Raw genomic sequence first — 16,494 nt, 5'->3', positions numbered from 1 at the left:
AATACTACGGTCTCTTAAAATTTCATGGTTCAATTCTTTACCAAAATTATTTTTAACTTAACTTAAAAGGTACTTTAAATGTAGGAGGAGGAACTATCTACTCCCGGGTGATACATTTATTTCAGGCTGCAGGCTGATATTGACTATGATAGGGTTAGTCCTACTTGTGGAAACTAAGGCAGTTGGCAGTCACATCTCAAATAGTTACTAATGAAGTGCTACAAACTTTGGTGAACAAACTATCTCATACTGCCAAGTTTTCAGCATAACCATTTTTCTCTCTGTATGTCTTTGAATGTAAATAAAGTCTGAAAGGTGGGGAAGGATCAAACAAAGCTCTCTGGGTATGAGGCAGTTGCTATTTTCCCTGTACGGTTTGACAGTCCTAGCCATGGGCTCACTAATTATTGTGTTGCTGCAAAGTTCTGTGATGACTGAACACATTCCTTTTACCAGCACCTTAAACAGGCTCGGGGTTCATTTAGCACTGAGTGTGATCATTGTTTCCCTGTGGAATGTCTTAGACTGCTGAATACAAATACCTAAAATTATTTTATTTGTATTAGATCTATTTATAAGACATTGAAATAAAAATCATATTTTTCTGCAGCTTACGAGATATTTTATTATTCATGGCTTTCATTTTGTCAGGCACAAAACTTGAAAGACTAGGTATGAAACTGTCATTTATTCTCTAAGGACTGTCACTTCTAATAGGAATCAATTTTGTTTTTTAGATTCAAATTCTGTGAGTTTATTTTTTTAGCACAAGATCCAACAGCAAAAAATATTTTTGAAATATTACAAAAATGATTGAAGTACATGAAATTTTGTCACTTTGTCATGAATGTGAGAATGTTTTCATAACTGTGATAGCCCAAGGATATAGCTTTAGAGAATTAGCACTTTTTCTTTGGTCTATAATATGTTTAAAGTTATTTTCCTTTAAGTATTGATTTAATATCGCCTTCCATTTTGCAGTGGACTCCCTGACCAGATGAAAGGTATAGATGTGATTGCTGTGCTTGGTATAGCTCCTATCCCCTCCTTCAAATTATGTTTTTTGTTAATGCAGTATTACTCTTACTTAAGGAATAGCTTATGATGTAGATGTTTTCTTATTTCTAGACACGAACCTTAGAGTAACGTGTTGCTATAATTTATATTTCCTAAATGATATTTTAGAAGGCTATCTGTAATGCAAGTTTTTATAATGTAAATGTTTTCTGACTTTTACTATAAAATTAGTGTGTGTCCTTAATGTAATGAAAGTGGGTCATGCAGCAAAAACAAATCCATGTGTCTTGTTTTGTTTACTCATGATAGTATTGTACAAGTTATTTACAATATCAAGGCAGCATCTACACATGCAATATAGTGCAGAGAATCAGTACAAGGATTCTAGACAAGAGGGTATTTTTCTTGACATGCTAGATAATTTTTAACGAAATAAGACAATTTTTTTGAAAAACATGGAAGTTTAGTTTTTGTTTGCGAGGTTGCAAAAACATTGCAAAATCTAGATACTTGAATGATGCATTCTATTTTTATTAAGCAATACTTTCAGAAGATTATTTGAAATACCTTTAGCTTCATAATTTATGTATTGTTGAAAGCATTTTAAATAAAATCATATAAATAATCTTGGAAAGCTGCAATTCGAGGCATGTCTATGTAAGCACACAGGATTAAACACTCATCAATCTTTAATGTTGCTAAACATATGACTATTTTGATCATGCGGTTCAATGTATCAAACCATCAACAATTAAATTATGGTATATTATAATAACAAATTTAATGGTCATTTACAATAAATATTGTTTTAACAAATGTGTATATGTATACCTGAATAGGTTACTCTACAACTCATCAGTCATTATTTAATCACAAAGAAGACTGACAAAGACTGACAAAGTCATAGGGAGATAGGGCATATCTGCAAACTGCCTGCATAGCTGACAGAGTTGTTAACAAAAGAACACATTGTCTGTAGAAAAACCTTATGTGCTCTGTACTTATTTATCCGAAAATTTGTATATAAATAAACCAGAACAGTGGAAATACTTAATTCATTTTGATAGAACGGGATTTTTAAACATTGTTCTTTAGTTTGTTGCCTTATATGATAGAAGTATATTATTATCTCTAGGTTACCTAATTAGGTTATAATGCAATTTTTAAATAATTTTTTTCTTGCAAGGTGACATTTTCCTGTAACTATTATATTATAGTTAGAATATGTGTGTGTATATATATATATATATTTTTTTTTTTTTTTTTCTTTCTTTTTTTTTTTTTTTTTAGTGATGATGTTTCACCATGTTGGTCAGGCTGGTCTCAAACTCCTGACCTCAGGTGATCCGCCCACTTCGGCTTCCCAGAGTGCTGGGATTACAGGCATGAGCCACTGTACCTGGCCCATATATATATTTTTCTAACCAAAATGAACTTGTTAATAAAGCCAATAGAACTTTGGAAGAGTATGTGAAAAGGAAATCATGCTTTCAAACAGGTAACTGCAGAGAACATGTTTATCCTAATTAAACATTCATGACATTTCTGCCAGATGGAATGCTCTAACAAATTTATTGTTGAAAGTTCTAGCTATGAATGGCTAAATTATTCCTGTTTTGTAACTTCTTAAAAGCGTGTAAGATTAGCCTGTACATTTCTCGGTCATGTTTGATTCTGCAGCTATTGGGTTACCCTGTAACTCATCAGTTATTATTTAGTCACAAAGAAACTGACAAGGTTATAGGGAGATAGGGCATATCTGCAAAGGGACCGCTGAGCTGACAGAGTTATTAACAAAAGAACACATTGCCTGTAGAAAAGCCTTATGTGCTCTGTATCTTATTTATCCTAAAATTTGTATATAAATAAACCAGAACACTGGAACTATATAATTCATTTGGATAGCTTAGAACAGGATTTTAAAAAATTGTTCTTTAGTTTGTTGTCTTATATGATAGAAGTATATCCTAATCTCCAGGTTACCTAATTAGGTTATAAAGCAACTTATTAATGATTTTGTTTTTCTTGCAAAGAGGCATTTTCCTGTAACTATTATATAATAGTTTACTACATTTAACAAGGCAATCCTCAAATATCGACTTTTTAAGATCTCATTTTTTTTTCGAATATCTGCTTCTCTGTGCCCACAGGATCTAGAAGCAGTAATATTAGAAATAAGAATTTAAAACAGAAATAGAGTATTCCATTGTAAGTCCACTTAATTATGTCTCCCCTTGATACTCTACATGATTTTAAGATATTTCGTTCATTACCTTCATAGAAATATTCATGTTTGTATTAAATTTTATCATCATTTTTCAAACAGCAAGTGCTAGTATAAGTTGTAGAAAGACAGTATCTTAGCTTTTGTGTTTATAAAATGTAATTGAAATTTTGTCAGACATATAGAAACAATATACATAAATAAAATAATAGAGATCTACAATTTCAACTATATAATATGGTTTCATATTTAAGTTGGAATTGCTCACAGAGTAAATGATACCAAAAACTAGCTAACTTTGATTTCTGCTAAATTTTTGGCCTAATATAAATAGTTGAAACGTATTTTTGTAACACTAAAATGCACAGCAGAATGACAAAGTGGGTAAGCTTTCATTCTATTTGATATTCTTCTCTGAGAAGTATATTCATTGAATTTGCAATTTATTTGTAACTATTATTGGTGAAATGTGTCAGCGCTGAATTTCTTTAAGACAACAAAATAAGTTTTGTGGTAAGCAAGCTGACTTTATTAAACCTATTCCAGTATGAAAGAACGGTACCTATAGAAGGCCTTGGTGTACGCTCTATAGAGAAAAGTCACAGGAAGATATTTATGATTCCAGTGCTTGGCCTGGGTTACTTTAAAGCAGCCTTTGTGCTGTGGAGAAATGGTGTAGCTTGTGCACAGTTCATATAATAGCTTAGGATTAGTGTGCACAGCAAGGTTAGGCTCTTGGAGCAAGTGTAGAAGGGAAAGTTCTAGTCTTGCTAGCTATTTTTGTAGGTTCACAGTTGTCTTATCCTCCAGGAGCAAATATTTCCCGGATCCAATTCTTATTTTGTTTGTTTTCACTGTAAGCTAACTAGCATAAGAACCAAGAAGCATGTTCTGTACCAGTTCCAAGACATCTATAAAAAAAAAAAAAAAAACACACACACACACACACACACACACACAGAAACAAAGCAGAAGGAAAACCTTATTGCTTGAATCTAATTACCCAGAAAATGAACATTTTATAACACACTGGCAATAGGAAGCTGGGTAGTACTTATAATAAAATTATGATCAAATCGTAGTCAGGTATTGAGTTATTACCTAGGAGGACCTGCTATGTGCTGATATTAGTGTCCTACCAAAATTCACATGTTGTGGTCCTAACCCCAAAAAGTAATGCTATTAGGAGGTAAGGACTTTACAGGTAATAATTAGATGAAGTCATTAGTGTTGTCAGGGGAGATGAAATGCAAACACAGGCTATGGTATTTGTAAACAAGAAGTTGTTACAAGTAATAATTTAAAAATATACAACAATAGGTTACAGTGGTTATAAATAATTTAGTTTGTCAAAATGAGTAGGAGTAAGCCAAAGTTATATTTTACACAATATTTTTTCCATAAAAAGGAAAATAGTATTTGAATACAGAATACCTTGGTCATTTTACAGAAATACAAGACACGTTTTTATTTTTTTTATTTTATTCTTATTTATTTTGTTTTACATGTCATATATTGAAATAAATAATTCATAATATGTTTTTATGTGTATCTCTATGGACATTGAACATTGTATTTTTCTTTAAAATTTATTACTTTAAAATATTATAGCTCTAGTAAGTAACATTACACTTCTTATTCAGATTTAAATCTATTCTGGGGCAGGCGTGGTGGCTCACACCTATAATCCCAGCAATCTGGGAGACAGAGGCGGGTGGGTCATCTGAGGTCAGCAGTTCAAGACCAGCCTGGACAACATGGTGAAACCCTGTCTTCACTAAAAATACAAAAATTAGTTGGATATGGAGGTGCATGCCTGTAATCCCAGCTACTCAGGAGACTGAGGCAGGAGAATTGCTTGAACCCTGCAGGCAGAGGCTGCAGTGAGCCGAGATCACACTGCTGCATTCCAGCCTGGGCAAGGGAGTGAGACTTCACCTCAAAAAAAAAAAAAATGTATACTATGTATCTTATGTGTTTCTATATTCTTTATGGCACTTCTAATAGTTTTATATATTGAGCAGGCTTAAAATTTTTAATTTAAATTATATTGTTTAGTTACATGCTGCAATTTTTATTCACTCAATGAACATTTGTGTACAGATGTGGTACAGTTTTTTATCAACATATAAAAAGAGGTCAGTGAGTAAATGCTAAATTTTTTACTCATTAATTTTTAAATCTATGTGACACATTTTATTGTCACTCAGAGTGAAACAGGATCCATTGAAAAAAGGACAGATTAAAGTGTCAAGGAGAAAAAAATTCTAAAGAGTGAGAGAGAAAGAGGAAAATAAAATATACTTTGGATGTGTGCAAATAAATGTACACAAAATAATTTGCAGAGACAACCTATTATAGCAAAATAATAGACATAATATGCTTGAAAACTACTGGTCTCTCTATTGGTCCCTCAGTTGCTGAATTTAGTTATAAAATTTTCATCATTGGAAACTATTACTTTGCCTAAAACACAACTTTTAAATTCCTTATATAATTAAAGAGAAATTATGAGGAAAATGTTTTTCATCTTTATTGAGTTATTTTGAATTTAAAAGAGATTCAAACTATACTTGAAACATTTTAAATTAAATAGATGAATACTTATGATAAGCTTGTAATGGCTTAATTTGCTGAAGTCTATTTTTAAATGTCCTTTACCTAACGTGTTTATGGCCAACACAGAACTAGCCTTGATTTTCAAATAGCTTTCATAAAAGGAAAGTGAATGGAAGAAGTGATCACGATAAATACATTTTTACTCTGTGTGGCAAAATAATAAATAATTTTGAATCAAAAATAATATCCATTCTGTTTCTGTTGAAAGCCATTCATTTTACATATTTTTATTTGTTACTGTAATGACTTCTTACTACATGCTGCATCCCACTCAATAGAAGGATAATATCATAGACGTTAAACTCCTAATTTTAAGTACTGACATAACGTTCATCCCTAAAAACATTATTAACAGTGATTGTGTATTATTCACAGATATTGGCTGACCTAGAAAATCATGCACTATTTAAGAATGATCTGGAATGTCAAAAACTGATTCTGGAAGCAATGAAATATCATCTATTGCCAGAAAGAAGAACTTTAATGCAAAGTCCGAGAACTAAACCCAGAAAATCTACAGTTGGAACTTTGTATGCTGTAGGAGGAATGGATAACAACAAAGGTATTTAATTCAGGATCCTTATAACTATACACCCTCTGTTATACCGTTATGCAATTTTAATATTATAATTGTTACTAGCATATGATTTACATAAATCTAGCTTTAATTATTATGATTTAAGATTAAGGGAGAAATTAAATGTCATATTTTATTTTTGCTTTCTGCTTCTTATTCATCTTTATGTTCCTTATTCATTTCTTGTGCATTATATACAAGATTTCATATAAAATCAAAGGAGGATTTGAATCACTTAACACAGGCCATATACTGTGTTGGATATATTGAGAATGGTATTTCAATTCCAAGAAATGTGATATTCAGGCAAATGCTTGCTGGGATCTCAATTATAATGAGAATCTCACATAGAAGGCTGATAAATAGACAATTACAAAAAAGTAAACAAATGATGAAAGTTATAAGTTTAATTGTGTTTATCATTTTAGTCCTTCAAAAGAAAATGAATCATGTGTTTTAAAACTGAGCATATGCATTTGAAGATTTTATTCTTATGTTTTTAGAGTTACTGGAAAAATCTCCAAAAATTTATCCTCTTCAGATTTTCTTATGTCTGTCTTAATTTTCATGAACAAATAAACAAGGCAACTAATATGCAGAACTGTAATTTTTGTATGTTTGTTTCTAATAAATGATATAATTAAACATAATATATTTCAAGTACATAAAAAACTGCAATTGACAACAATAGAGTATGACCAAATATTCAACATCTTTTTAAAAAATTGTTATTAAGATAAATCAGAACAAAACAAAACAAAAAAAAACTTCAAGCATTGTGAACTGAGATTTCAAAATTATAGCTAAAAGGAAAAAACGTATATAATCAATAGAGAATGACACATTCTCATTTTTTATCTGTCAAAAAGATATCCTATGGCTGTTAAATGGTTTTCATAGTTTATTTTTGGAAAAGTGCAACTCCTGTTAACTGGGAAGTTGAAATCTAGTTATTACCACATTAAATGAGCACAAGAGTGTTAACATATGAAAATGAAGAAGCCTAAAGAAAAGAGATTCCTTTATAAGTAAATAGCAAATCAAGAAAGTAAAAAGGCAAAATGTTTGTCATCACATGGGTAGATATAGGCACTCGTAAAAAAGAATAATGGTCCTGGGAGAAGGTACTAAATCAGAGAATGCACTACTATCGAAGTAACAGAACCCTCAAAACTTCTTTAAAGTACAATATTATATTTTCCATCTGGGTTAGTCTCTTTCCCAAAAGAATCTGGATGATGATTTTGATGTTTACTCCCAAAACCATATGTGTAGATATATAATTGTGTATATAAAAATATATGTATAGATATATAGTTATATATACATGTATAGATATATCAATGTATAGCTATATAGTTATATGCAAGACAAATAAAATGCAAAATGTAATTTTAATATTTTTGTTTCAAATAAATGATATAATTAACCATAATATATTTCAAGTATATATAAAACGCATTAATATATTCATATATATATATAACTATATATCTATGCATATAACTATATATATTTATATAGAAATATACCTATTTATTATGCTATTCAACTTCCTCTCTAAGACATTATGTAGCTAGGTACCTAAGTATAGGTATATTTAGATTACTAACATTCTTGAAGTTGTTACTTTTGTTGCTTGTAGTCATTACTTATATCGTATGTGTGAATTTATATGTTATTAAATTTTTGAAAGACATTTCAAATTGCTAATTAATATTCACATGGAAATGTCACCGTTTGCTTGAGCTTAACCCTATCATTAAACACTTTACTGGGATTCGATTCTTTTTTATATAAATAATGCCACCATTAGCATCCACATACAAATTTATCCTCGCCTCAGAGTATTTCCTTAAATAAATGCCTAGATACAAAATTAGTAGGTGGGAAAGGAAAGCTTTTGGGACATATAAGCTTATTTCTTTTTAGAAAATATATAAGAATTTATGATATTCCCAGGTTATACAGAGTGCCAGATTTACTGTCTTGTCAAAAAAATTTTGTCTTAAAAAACCTTTTTATAAGTTTTAACATGACAAATTATAGAGTTGTACAATCAATCCCCAAGTGTTCATCATTACATTTACATTTCTCCTCTTGGTAGTGAGATTGAACTTTTTTGTATTTTAATATTTTATGCATTTAATCACATATATAATAATGAATGCTGATATATTAATATCTTCTCTTCTAATTATTGAATTTTTTTCAGTTTCTTGAGCATGGTTTGGACAGTAGTAACAGCCTATGGTATAATCCTGTCATTTATTTTAGAGGAAATAATTTTAATACTTCAGAAGTCTGCTGTAAATACCTAGTAGGTAGCGTAACACACCTGGCAATGTTTGAAAGAATGATGGATACTGTATAAGAAAATACATAGATGCTCCAGATAACATCAAGTTTTCTAAGACAAAATTTACTTATTTTAGCCAGGCATTTAAAGTAAGAGAAAATCGCCTTCTTCCAAACAAAAATTGGAAGATTTGAGACTAAGATTTAGTGTTTGTGAGGACTGACTTACTCTTGTTTTGCTTTCAATGTTTATACCCGGACCACTCTTTCTTGGTAAGCCCTGAATGCCACTTCATTTTTAACTCAGAACTAGCTCTGCCTAGTTCTGAGGTAAATCTATGCCTTACAGCTATCTATAAGCTAAGTTTAGCATCTTAGCTTCCATTTTCTGCCTGGATTTCTGCCTCTTGCTGTGTACATCTTTGAGATCAGCAAATGCCCAGAGAACACAAGCAGTGCTGCCTTGCCATTCTCTTTTCTGAGGGATAGGAGTCTAAAGTCCTGACTACCTTGATTGCCCTGAACTGCAATTTGTGTCTTTTCAGCCCCATCAGACTGCCCAGCAGCCTCAGTTCACACGTATTGCAGGATCTCTAAGCTTAGAGCTGCTTGAGAATCAATCATTTCTAAAGGCAAAAATGACAAAGAATGTCAGGCTCATTTTCATTCATGTCCCCTCTTTCTGGGACTTCAGCCTTTTAAGTGTTAGCTGTATTTTTAGTCTCTAATGTCTTAAAACAGCGAAATTTTGTATCATGAACTGAAGCTTTATAGGTACTCATGTATAAACTAATCCATCATGTTTAAAAGCAGAAGCCCTTGTGTATTTGTAATTTTCAGGTTATCTATTTCTGAAACTTCTTGAATTTTTTTTCAGATTTACATATTTATTTATGAATTTTAATATTCTTATCTTACTGGGCTTATTTTTTATTCTGTCCATTATTTCTTAACAATTACACATTTTACTTTATATCTTGGGGCTTAAAGTTTGGCGTCTAACTCTGCTGTTTTTGACAACTCTCATTCATGTTAGTTTGATTCCTTCTGTGTTAGGTAATACAGCTTTAAAGTCAAAATTAATTTTCTTTACTCTCTGGCACTTCTTAGGGGCCTAAATTTTGCAGATCCTTTCCTCCAATGAGCCTGAATCTGCTTCAACCTAGAACCAAGGGCTCCACTAACTTAGAGCCATGTCAGCTCCATTTAACCATCCAGGCTTAATGTAGCATCTTGGGTTCCTTTTCCTTCCACTTTGTGTTTGGCCCAAGGCACATGCTCCAGATCTTATGGTTGTAAACCTCTGTCCACAAATGCTGGGTTTTGTATTCCTTTAGCTTTTTCTCAGGTTTCACCTCACTGTTCCTTCGACGATTTGACTACGGTGAAAATTTCTCTTATTTACATGTAAGGCTAGCAATGCGAATAAATTTTTGTAATTTGCACACGTGGACTTATATTAGAATTAGAGGGCATTTCAGTCTGAGTCTTCTATTCTCCAACAAGCAGAAGAGTCCTGTTTCTCTTATTCTAAAGTTTACTCCATAGATTTTCTCATTTGTTTTATGTCCTATAATTTTGGGGAAGTAGGTATTTTGTTTATAACTAAACCATTAAAAATCTGAAATTTTTGAAACATTTTACGTATTTGTAAAGTAGGCTCGTTGATATTTTCATAGTTAATTAATTTTGGAGTATTCACAAATTTAATAGTACTATTTTCAGTTATAACGTCTATATCTCTAAAATGCAAATAATAATCCCACCTCAAATTTTAAATTATATCATGTATTAAATTAGAACAGCTCTAATTACAATGTAAATGACCATTTATTAACAATTTGATCAAATCTCACACTTCTAATAATGAGTGCAATTCAAAATCTGGAGCCAAAACAGGAATTGATACATGTCTTAGATCTGAGGGATCATTAGTCAATATTCAAAACTACAAGTACAAATTACTGAATACTCATTTGTTCTCCTGTTATACATTAATTCTCTTTTTCAAATGATAGACAACTTGGCAACTAAAACTATATGTTTCTAATTTTAGAAACACTATTAATTGTGATAACACTTGTGATCAATAGTAGACTTTCAGTAAACATCTACTAAATTTAAATTGCAATTAATTTAACTGCTCTAAATGGATATCCAAAGTGGACAAGTCTCACATGTATTTATGAATTATGAACTCACTTTGAAGTATAACACACTATTTATCAATATATACTTTGTGTTAATATAAAATTCACCTTTGTAATATTTTGAAGATGTGAAAAGCAAAATATAATTAGAATATTGCTGTTATCTACGCAACTTTTCCAATAGGATCCTTCAAGCAGAAAACAATTTTATGGATCTAGAATATTTTTTCTCAGTGACTACTTATTTGTAAATGATAAATATTACATCAATTACATACATATAAATATATATAACTAGTTGTAATTTTTTCCTCCCCTCAATAAATTTATGTATGTATTTATTTCAGTAGGTTTGTGGGAAACAGGTGGTATTTATTTCTACATAGATAAGTTGTTAAGTGATGATTTCTGAGATTTGGATGCACCCATCACCTGAGCAGTATACATGGTACTCAGTGTATAGTCTCTTATCCCTCAACCCCCACTCTTTCATTCCTCCCCTTAAGTCCCCAGAGTCCACTGTATTGTTCTTAGGACTTTGTGTCCTCATAGCTTAGCTCCCACTTATAAGTGAGAACATATTATTTGATTCCTTTTTGTGGCTTAGTAATATTCCATGACATGTATATATATTCCATACACACACACACACACACGCATACACACACACCATGATTTATTTATCCACTCATTGATTGATGGGCATTTGGGCTGGTTCCATATTTTTGCAATTGCAAATTGTATTGCTATAAACATGCATGTGCAAAGATCTTTTTCATATAATGACTTATTTCTGTCTAGGTAGATATCCAGTATTGTGACTGCTGGATCCAATGGTAGATCTACTTTCAGTTCTTTAAGGAATCTCCATGCTGTTTTCCATAGTGGTTGTACTGGTTACATTTTCACCAGCAGTGTAAAAGTGTTCCCTTTTCACCACATCCATGTCAACATCTATTTTTATTTATTTTTTTATTTTTTATAATGACCATTCTTGGAGGAGTAAGCTGGTATCACATTGTGGTTTTGGTTTGCATTTCCCTGATCATTAGTGATGTTCAGCATTTTTTCATTTGTTTGTTGGCCATTTATATATGTTCTTTTCAGAATTGTCTATTCATGTCCTTAGCCCACTTTTTAATGGAATTGTTGTTTCTTGCTGATTTGTTTGAATTCTTTGTAGATTCTGGAAATTAGTCCTTTATCAGATGCATAGTTTGTGAAGATTTTGTCCTTATTCTGAGGATTTTCTGTTTATTCTGCTGATTATTTCTTTTGCTGTGCAGAAACTTACTTAGTTTAATTAAGTTATATATATTTATATTTTTCTGTTATGTTGCTTTGGAGTTCTTGGTCATAAAGTCTTTGCCTAAGACAATGTTTAGAATAATTTTTCTGATAATATCTTCCACATTTTTTTATGATTTTGAGTCTTAGATTTAAGTCTTTGATTCATATTAAGTTGATTTTTGTATAAGTTGGGAGATGAGAATCCAGTTCTGTTCTATGACATCTGGCTTGCCAATTATCCCAGCAAAATTTGCTGAATAGGGCATCCTATCCCCACTTTATGTTTTTGTTTCCTTGTCAAAGATCAGTTGGCTGTAAGTATTTGGCTTTATTTATGGGTTTTCTATTCTGTTCCATTTGTCTGTGTGCCTATTTTTATACCAGTACTGTGCTGTTTTGGTGACTTAGTTTTATAGTATAGTTTGAAGTTGGGTAATGTGATGCCTCTAGATTTGCTTTTTTGTTGTTTAGTCTTGATTTGGCTATACAGGTTCTTTTTTGGTTCCATGTGAAGTTAAAGATTTCTTTTTTTCAGTTCTGCAAAGAATGACAATATTTTGATGGGAATTGCCTTGAATTTTTAGATTGCTTTTGGCAGTATGCTTATTTTCACAATGATTCTACCCATCCATGAACATGGGATGTGTTTCCATTTGTTTCTGTCATCTATGATTTCTTTCAGCACTGTTTTGAGGTTTCCATGTAGAGGTCTTTCAACTCCGTGCTTAGGTATATTCCTAAGTATATTATAATATTTTTTGGCAGCTATTTTAAAAGGAGTTGAGTTCTTGGTTTGATTCTCAGCTTGGTCACTGTTGGTGCATAATAGTGCTTCTGATTTGAGTACATTGATTTTGTATTCTGAAACTTTACTGAATTTATTTATCAGATATAGGAGCTTTTTGGATGAGTATGTAGGGTTTTTCAGGTATACAATCATATCATCAGTAAAGAGCAACAGTTTGACTTCCTCTGTACAGATTTTGATGCCCTTATATGTTTCTCTTGTTTGACTGGTCTGGCTAGGATGCCCAGTATTACATTGAATAGAAGTGGTAAAAGTGGGTATCCTTGCCTTGTTCCAGTTCTCTGGAGGAATGCTTTTAACTTTTCTCCATTCAGTGTGATGTTGACTGTGGGTTTGTCATAGATGGCTTTTATTATCCCCCCCCCCACCTTTTTTCTCTTTTTTGAGATGGAGGTTCTCTCTTTGTTGCCCAGGCTGGAGTGCAGTGGCATGATCTCGACTCACTGCAACCTCTGCCTCCGAAGTTCAAGCAATTCTTGTGTCTCAGCCTCCCAAGTAGCTGGGACTATAGGCATCTGCCACCACACCCTGCTAATTTTTGTATTTTTAGTAGAGACCAGGTTCACCATGTTGGCCAGGCTGGTCTCAAACTCCTGACCTCAGGTGATCCACCTGCCTCAGCCTCCCAGAGTGCTAGGACTGCAGATGTGAGCCACTGTGCCCAGTCACTTTTATTGTGTTAAGGTATGTCCCCTCTATCCCAGTTTTGCTGAGGGTTTCAATCATAAAGGGATTTTGGATTTCGCAAAATGCTTTTTCTGCATCTCTTGAGATGATGATGTAATGGTTTTTAATTCTGTTTATGTTGTGTAGCACATGAATTGACTTGCATATATTAAACCATCCATGCATCCCTGGATAAAATCCACTTGATCATTGTGGATTATCTTTTGATATGCTGTTGGTCAGTTAGCTAATATTTTGTTGAGGATTTTTGCATATATGCTCATTAGGGATATTGGTCTGTAGTTTTTTTTTTTTTTTTTTTTTTTTTTTTTTTTTTTTTTTTTTTTTTTGTTATGTCTTTTCCTGGTTTTGGTATTAGGGTGATACCGGTTTCATAGAATGGTTTAGAGAGGATTGTCTCCTCTTCTATCTTTTGGAATAGTTTCAATAGAATTGTTACAAATTCTTCTTTGAATGTCTGATAGAATTCATCTGTGAATTCACCTGGTCCTGGACTTTTTTTTTGTTGGTAATTTTTTTTAAGTTACCATTTAAGTTTTGCTCCTTGTTATTGGTCTGTTTAGTTTCTGTTTCTTCCTGATTTAATCTAGGTCTGTGGTATATTTCCAGGAATTTATCAATCTCTGCTATATTTTCTAGTTGTGTATGTAAAGGTGTTCATAGTAGTCTTGTCTGATCTTTTGTATTTCTGTGTTATCAGTTGTAGTATCTCCTGTTTCATTTCTAATTGAGCCTGTTTGAATCTTTTCTCTTTTTTTTTTTTTTTTTTTTTTGGTTAATCTCACTAATGGTCTATGAGTTGTGTAAATTTTTTCCAGGAACCAGACTTTCATTTCATTTATCTATTGTATTTATTTTTCAGTTTTATTTAGTTCTACTCTGATCTTTATTTCTTTTCTTCTGTTTGGTTTGGTTTGTTCTTGTTTCGAAGTATGACCTTCGATTGTCTGTTTGTGCTCTTTCAGACTTTTCAATGTAGGCATTTAACACTATGAACTTTCCTTTTGGCATTGATTTTGCTGTATCCCACAGGTTTTGATGAGTTTTGTCACTATTATCATTCAGTTTATATAATTTTTAAATTTCTACTTTGACTTTACTGTTGACCCAACAGTCATTCAGGATCAGATTACTTAATTTCCATGTTTTTGCATGATTTTGAGGATTACTTTTGGAATTGATTTCCAATATTATTCCACTGTAGTCTGACAAAGTACTTGATGTAATTTCAATTTTCTTAAATTTTTTATGATTTGTGAGTTATACAGTCTATCTTAGAGAATGTTCCATGTGTTAATGAATAGAATGTATATTCTGCAGTTGTCGGGTAGAATATTATGTAAATACCTGTTAGTTCATTTGTTCTAGGGTACAGTTTAAGTCCATTGTATCTTTTTTGACTTTCTGTCTTAATGATTGTCTAGTGCTCTCAGTGGAGGATTAAAGTCCCCCACTATTATTGTGTTGCCATCTATCTCATTTCTTAGGTCTAGTAGTAATTGTAATATATATGCACTTAACACTGGACCTCCCAAATTTACAAAATTTGGGAGGTCCAGTGTTAAGTACATATATATTTAAGACTGTGATAATTTCCTGTTGGACAAGTCATTATGTCATTATGTAATGTCCCTCTTTACTTTTTTAAACTGTCGCTGCTTTAAAGTCTGTTTGATATAAAAATAGCTATTCCTGCTCACTTTTGGTGTCCATTTGCATGGAATATCTTCTTTTTCTACCCATTTACCTTAAGTTTACTTGAGTCTTTATGAGTTAAATGAGTCTCTTGAAGATAGCAGATACTTGGTTAGTGAATTCTTACCCATTCTCTCATTCGGTATTTTTTATATGGAACATTTAGGCCATTTACATTCAATGTTAATATTGACATGCAAGGTAGTATTCCATTCAATGTGCTAGTTTTTGCCCAAATATTTTGTTTTTTTATTCTTCACTGTATTATTGTTTTATAGGCCTTATGAGATTTATGCTTTAATGAGGTTCTTTTTTGGTGTATTTTGAAGTTTTATTTCAAGGACTCCTCTTAGCAGTTCTTGTAGTGCCGGCGTGGTAGTGCCAAAATTCTCAGCATTTCTTTGTCTAAAAAATATTTTATCTTTCGTCACTTATGAAGCTTAGTTTCACTGCATACAAAAGTCTTGGCTTATAGTTGTTTTGTTTAAGGAAGCTAAAAATAAGATCCCAATCCTTTCTAGCTTGTAGGGTTTCTCTTGAGATAACTGATGTTAATTTGATAGGTTTTCTTTTATAGGTTACCTGATGCTTTGCATTACAGCTCTTTAATTTTTTTAACTTGTTTTTCACCTTTCTCTGCACCCTCCTTGAGTAGCTTAGTAATCAACCTTCTGAATTATTTTTCTAGCAATTTAGAGATTTCTTATTGGTTTGGATCCATTGTTGGTGAGCTAGTGTGATCTTCTGAGGTTGTTAAAGATCCTTGCTTTGTTATATTACCAGAATTATTTCTCTGGTTTCTTCTTTTTTTGCATAGACTATGTCAGAGGAAAGATCTGGGGCTCAGAAGCTGCTGCTGAGATTATTTTGTCCTGCAGAATAATTCCTTGATATGGTGTTCTCTTTCTTCCCCTAGGGATAGGGCTTCCTGAGAGCTAGACTGCAGTGATTGTTTTTGCTCTTCTGAGTCTAGCCACCCTAGCTATAATCCACGCTGGTACTGGAGTGTGTCTGTTGGGTCCAGTAATGTGATATGTCTTCAGGTCTCTCAACCATAGACACCAGCACTTGCTCCAGCAGAAGTAGTAGGGGAGTGAAGTGAACTCTGTGAGCGTCCTTGGTTGTAATT

At 32.2% G+C, this 16,494-nt stretch overlaps 1 protein-coding gene across 1 annotated transcript in view; it reads left to right on the top strand.

Annotated features, from left to right (window-relative positions):
• KLHL1 (kelch like family member 1) overlaps positions 1–16,494 on the top strand; it is a 428,234-nt gene that overhangs the window by 274,859 nt on the left and 136,881 nt on the right. The window contains exon 6 of the mRNA XM_032277337.1: positions 6,236–6,422. Coding sequence (XP_032133228.1) covers positions 6,236–6,422 — 187 coding nt within the window. The remainder of the gene's footprint in view (positions 1–6,235; positions 6,423–16,494) is intronic.

The sequence above is a fragment of the Sapajus apella genome, unplaced genomic scaffold (assembly GCF_009761245.1).
Source record: "Sapajus apella isolate SASKATOON/1434 unplaced genomic scaffold, GSC_monkey_1.0 scaffold9, whole genome shotgun sequence".
Lineage (NCBI taxonomy): Eukaryota > Metazoa > Chordata > Mammalia > Primates > Cebidae > Sapajus > Sapajus apella.
Note: the sequence above shows the minus strand (reverse complement) of the source record. Positions and strands in the feature narration are given on the sequence as shown.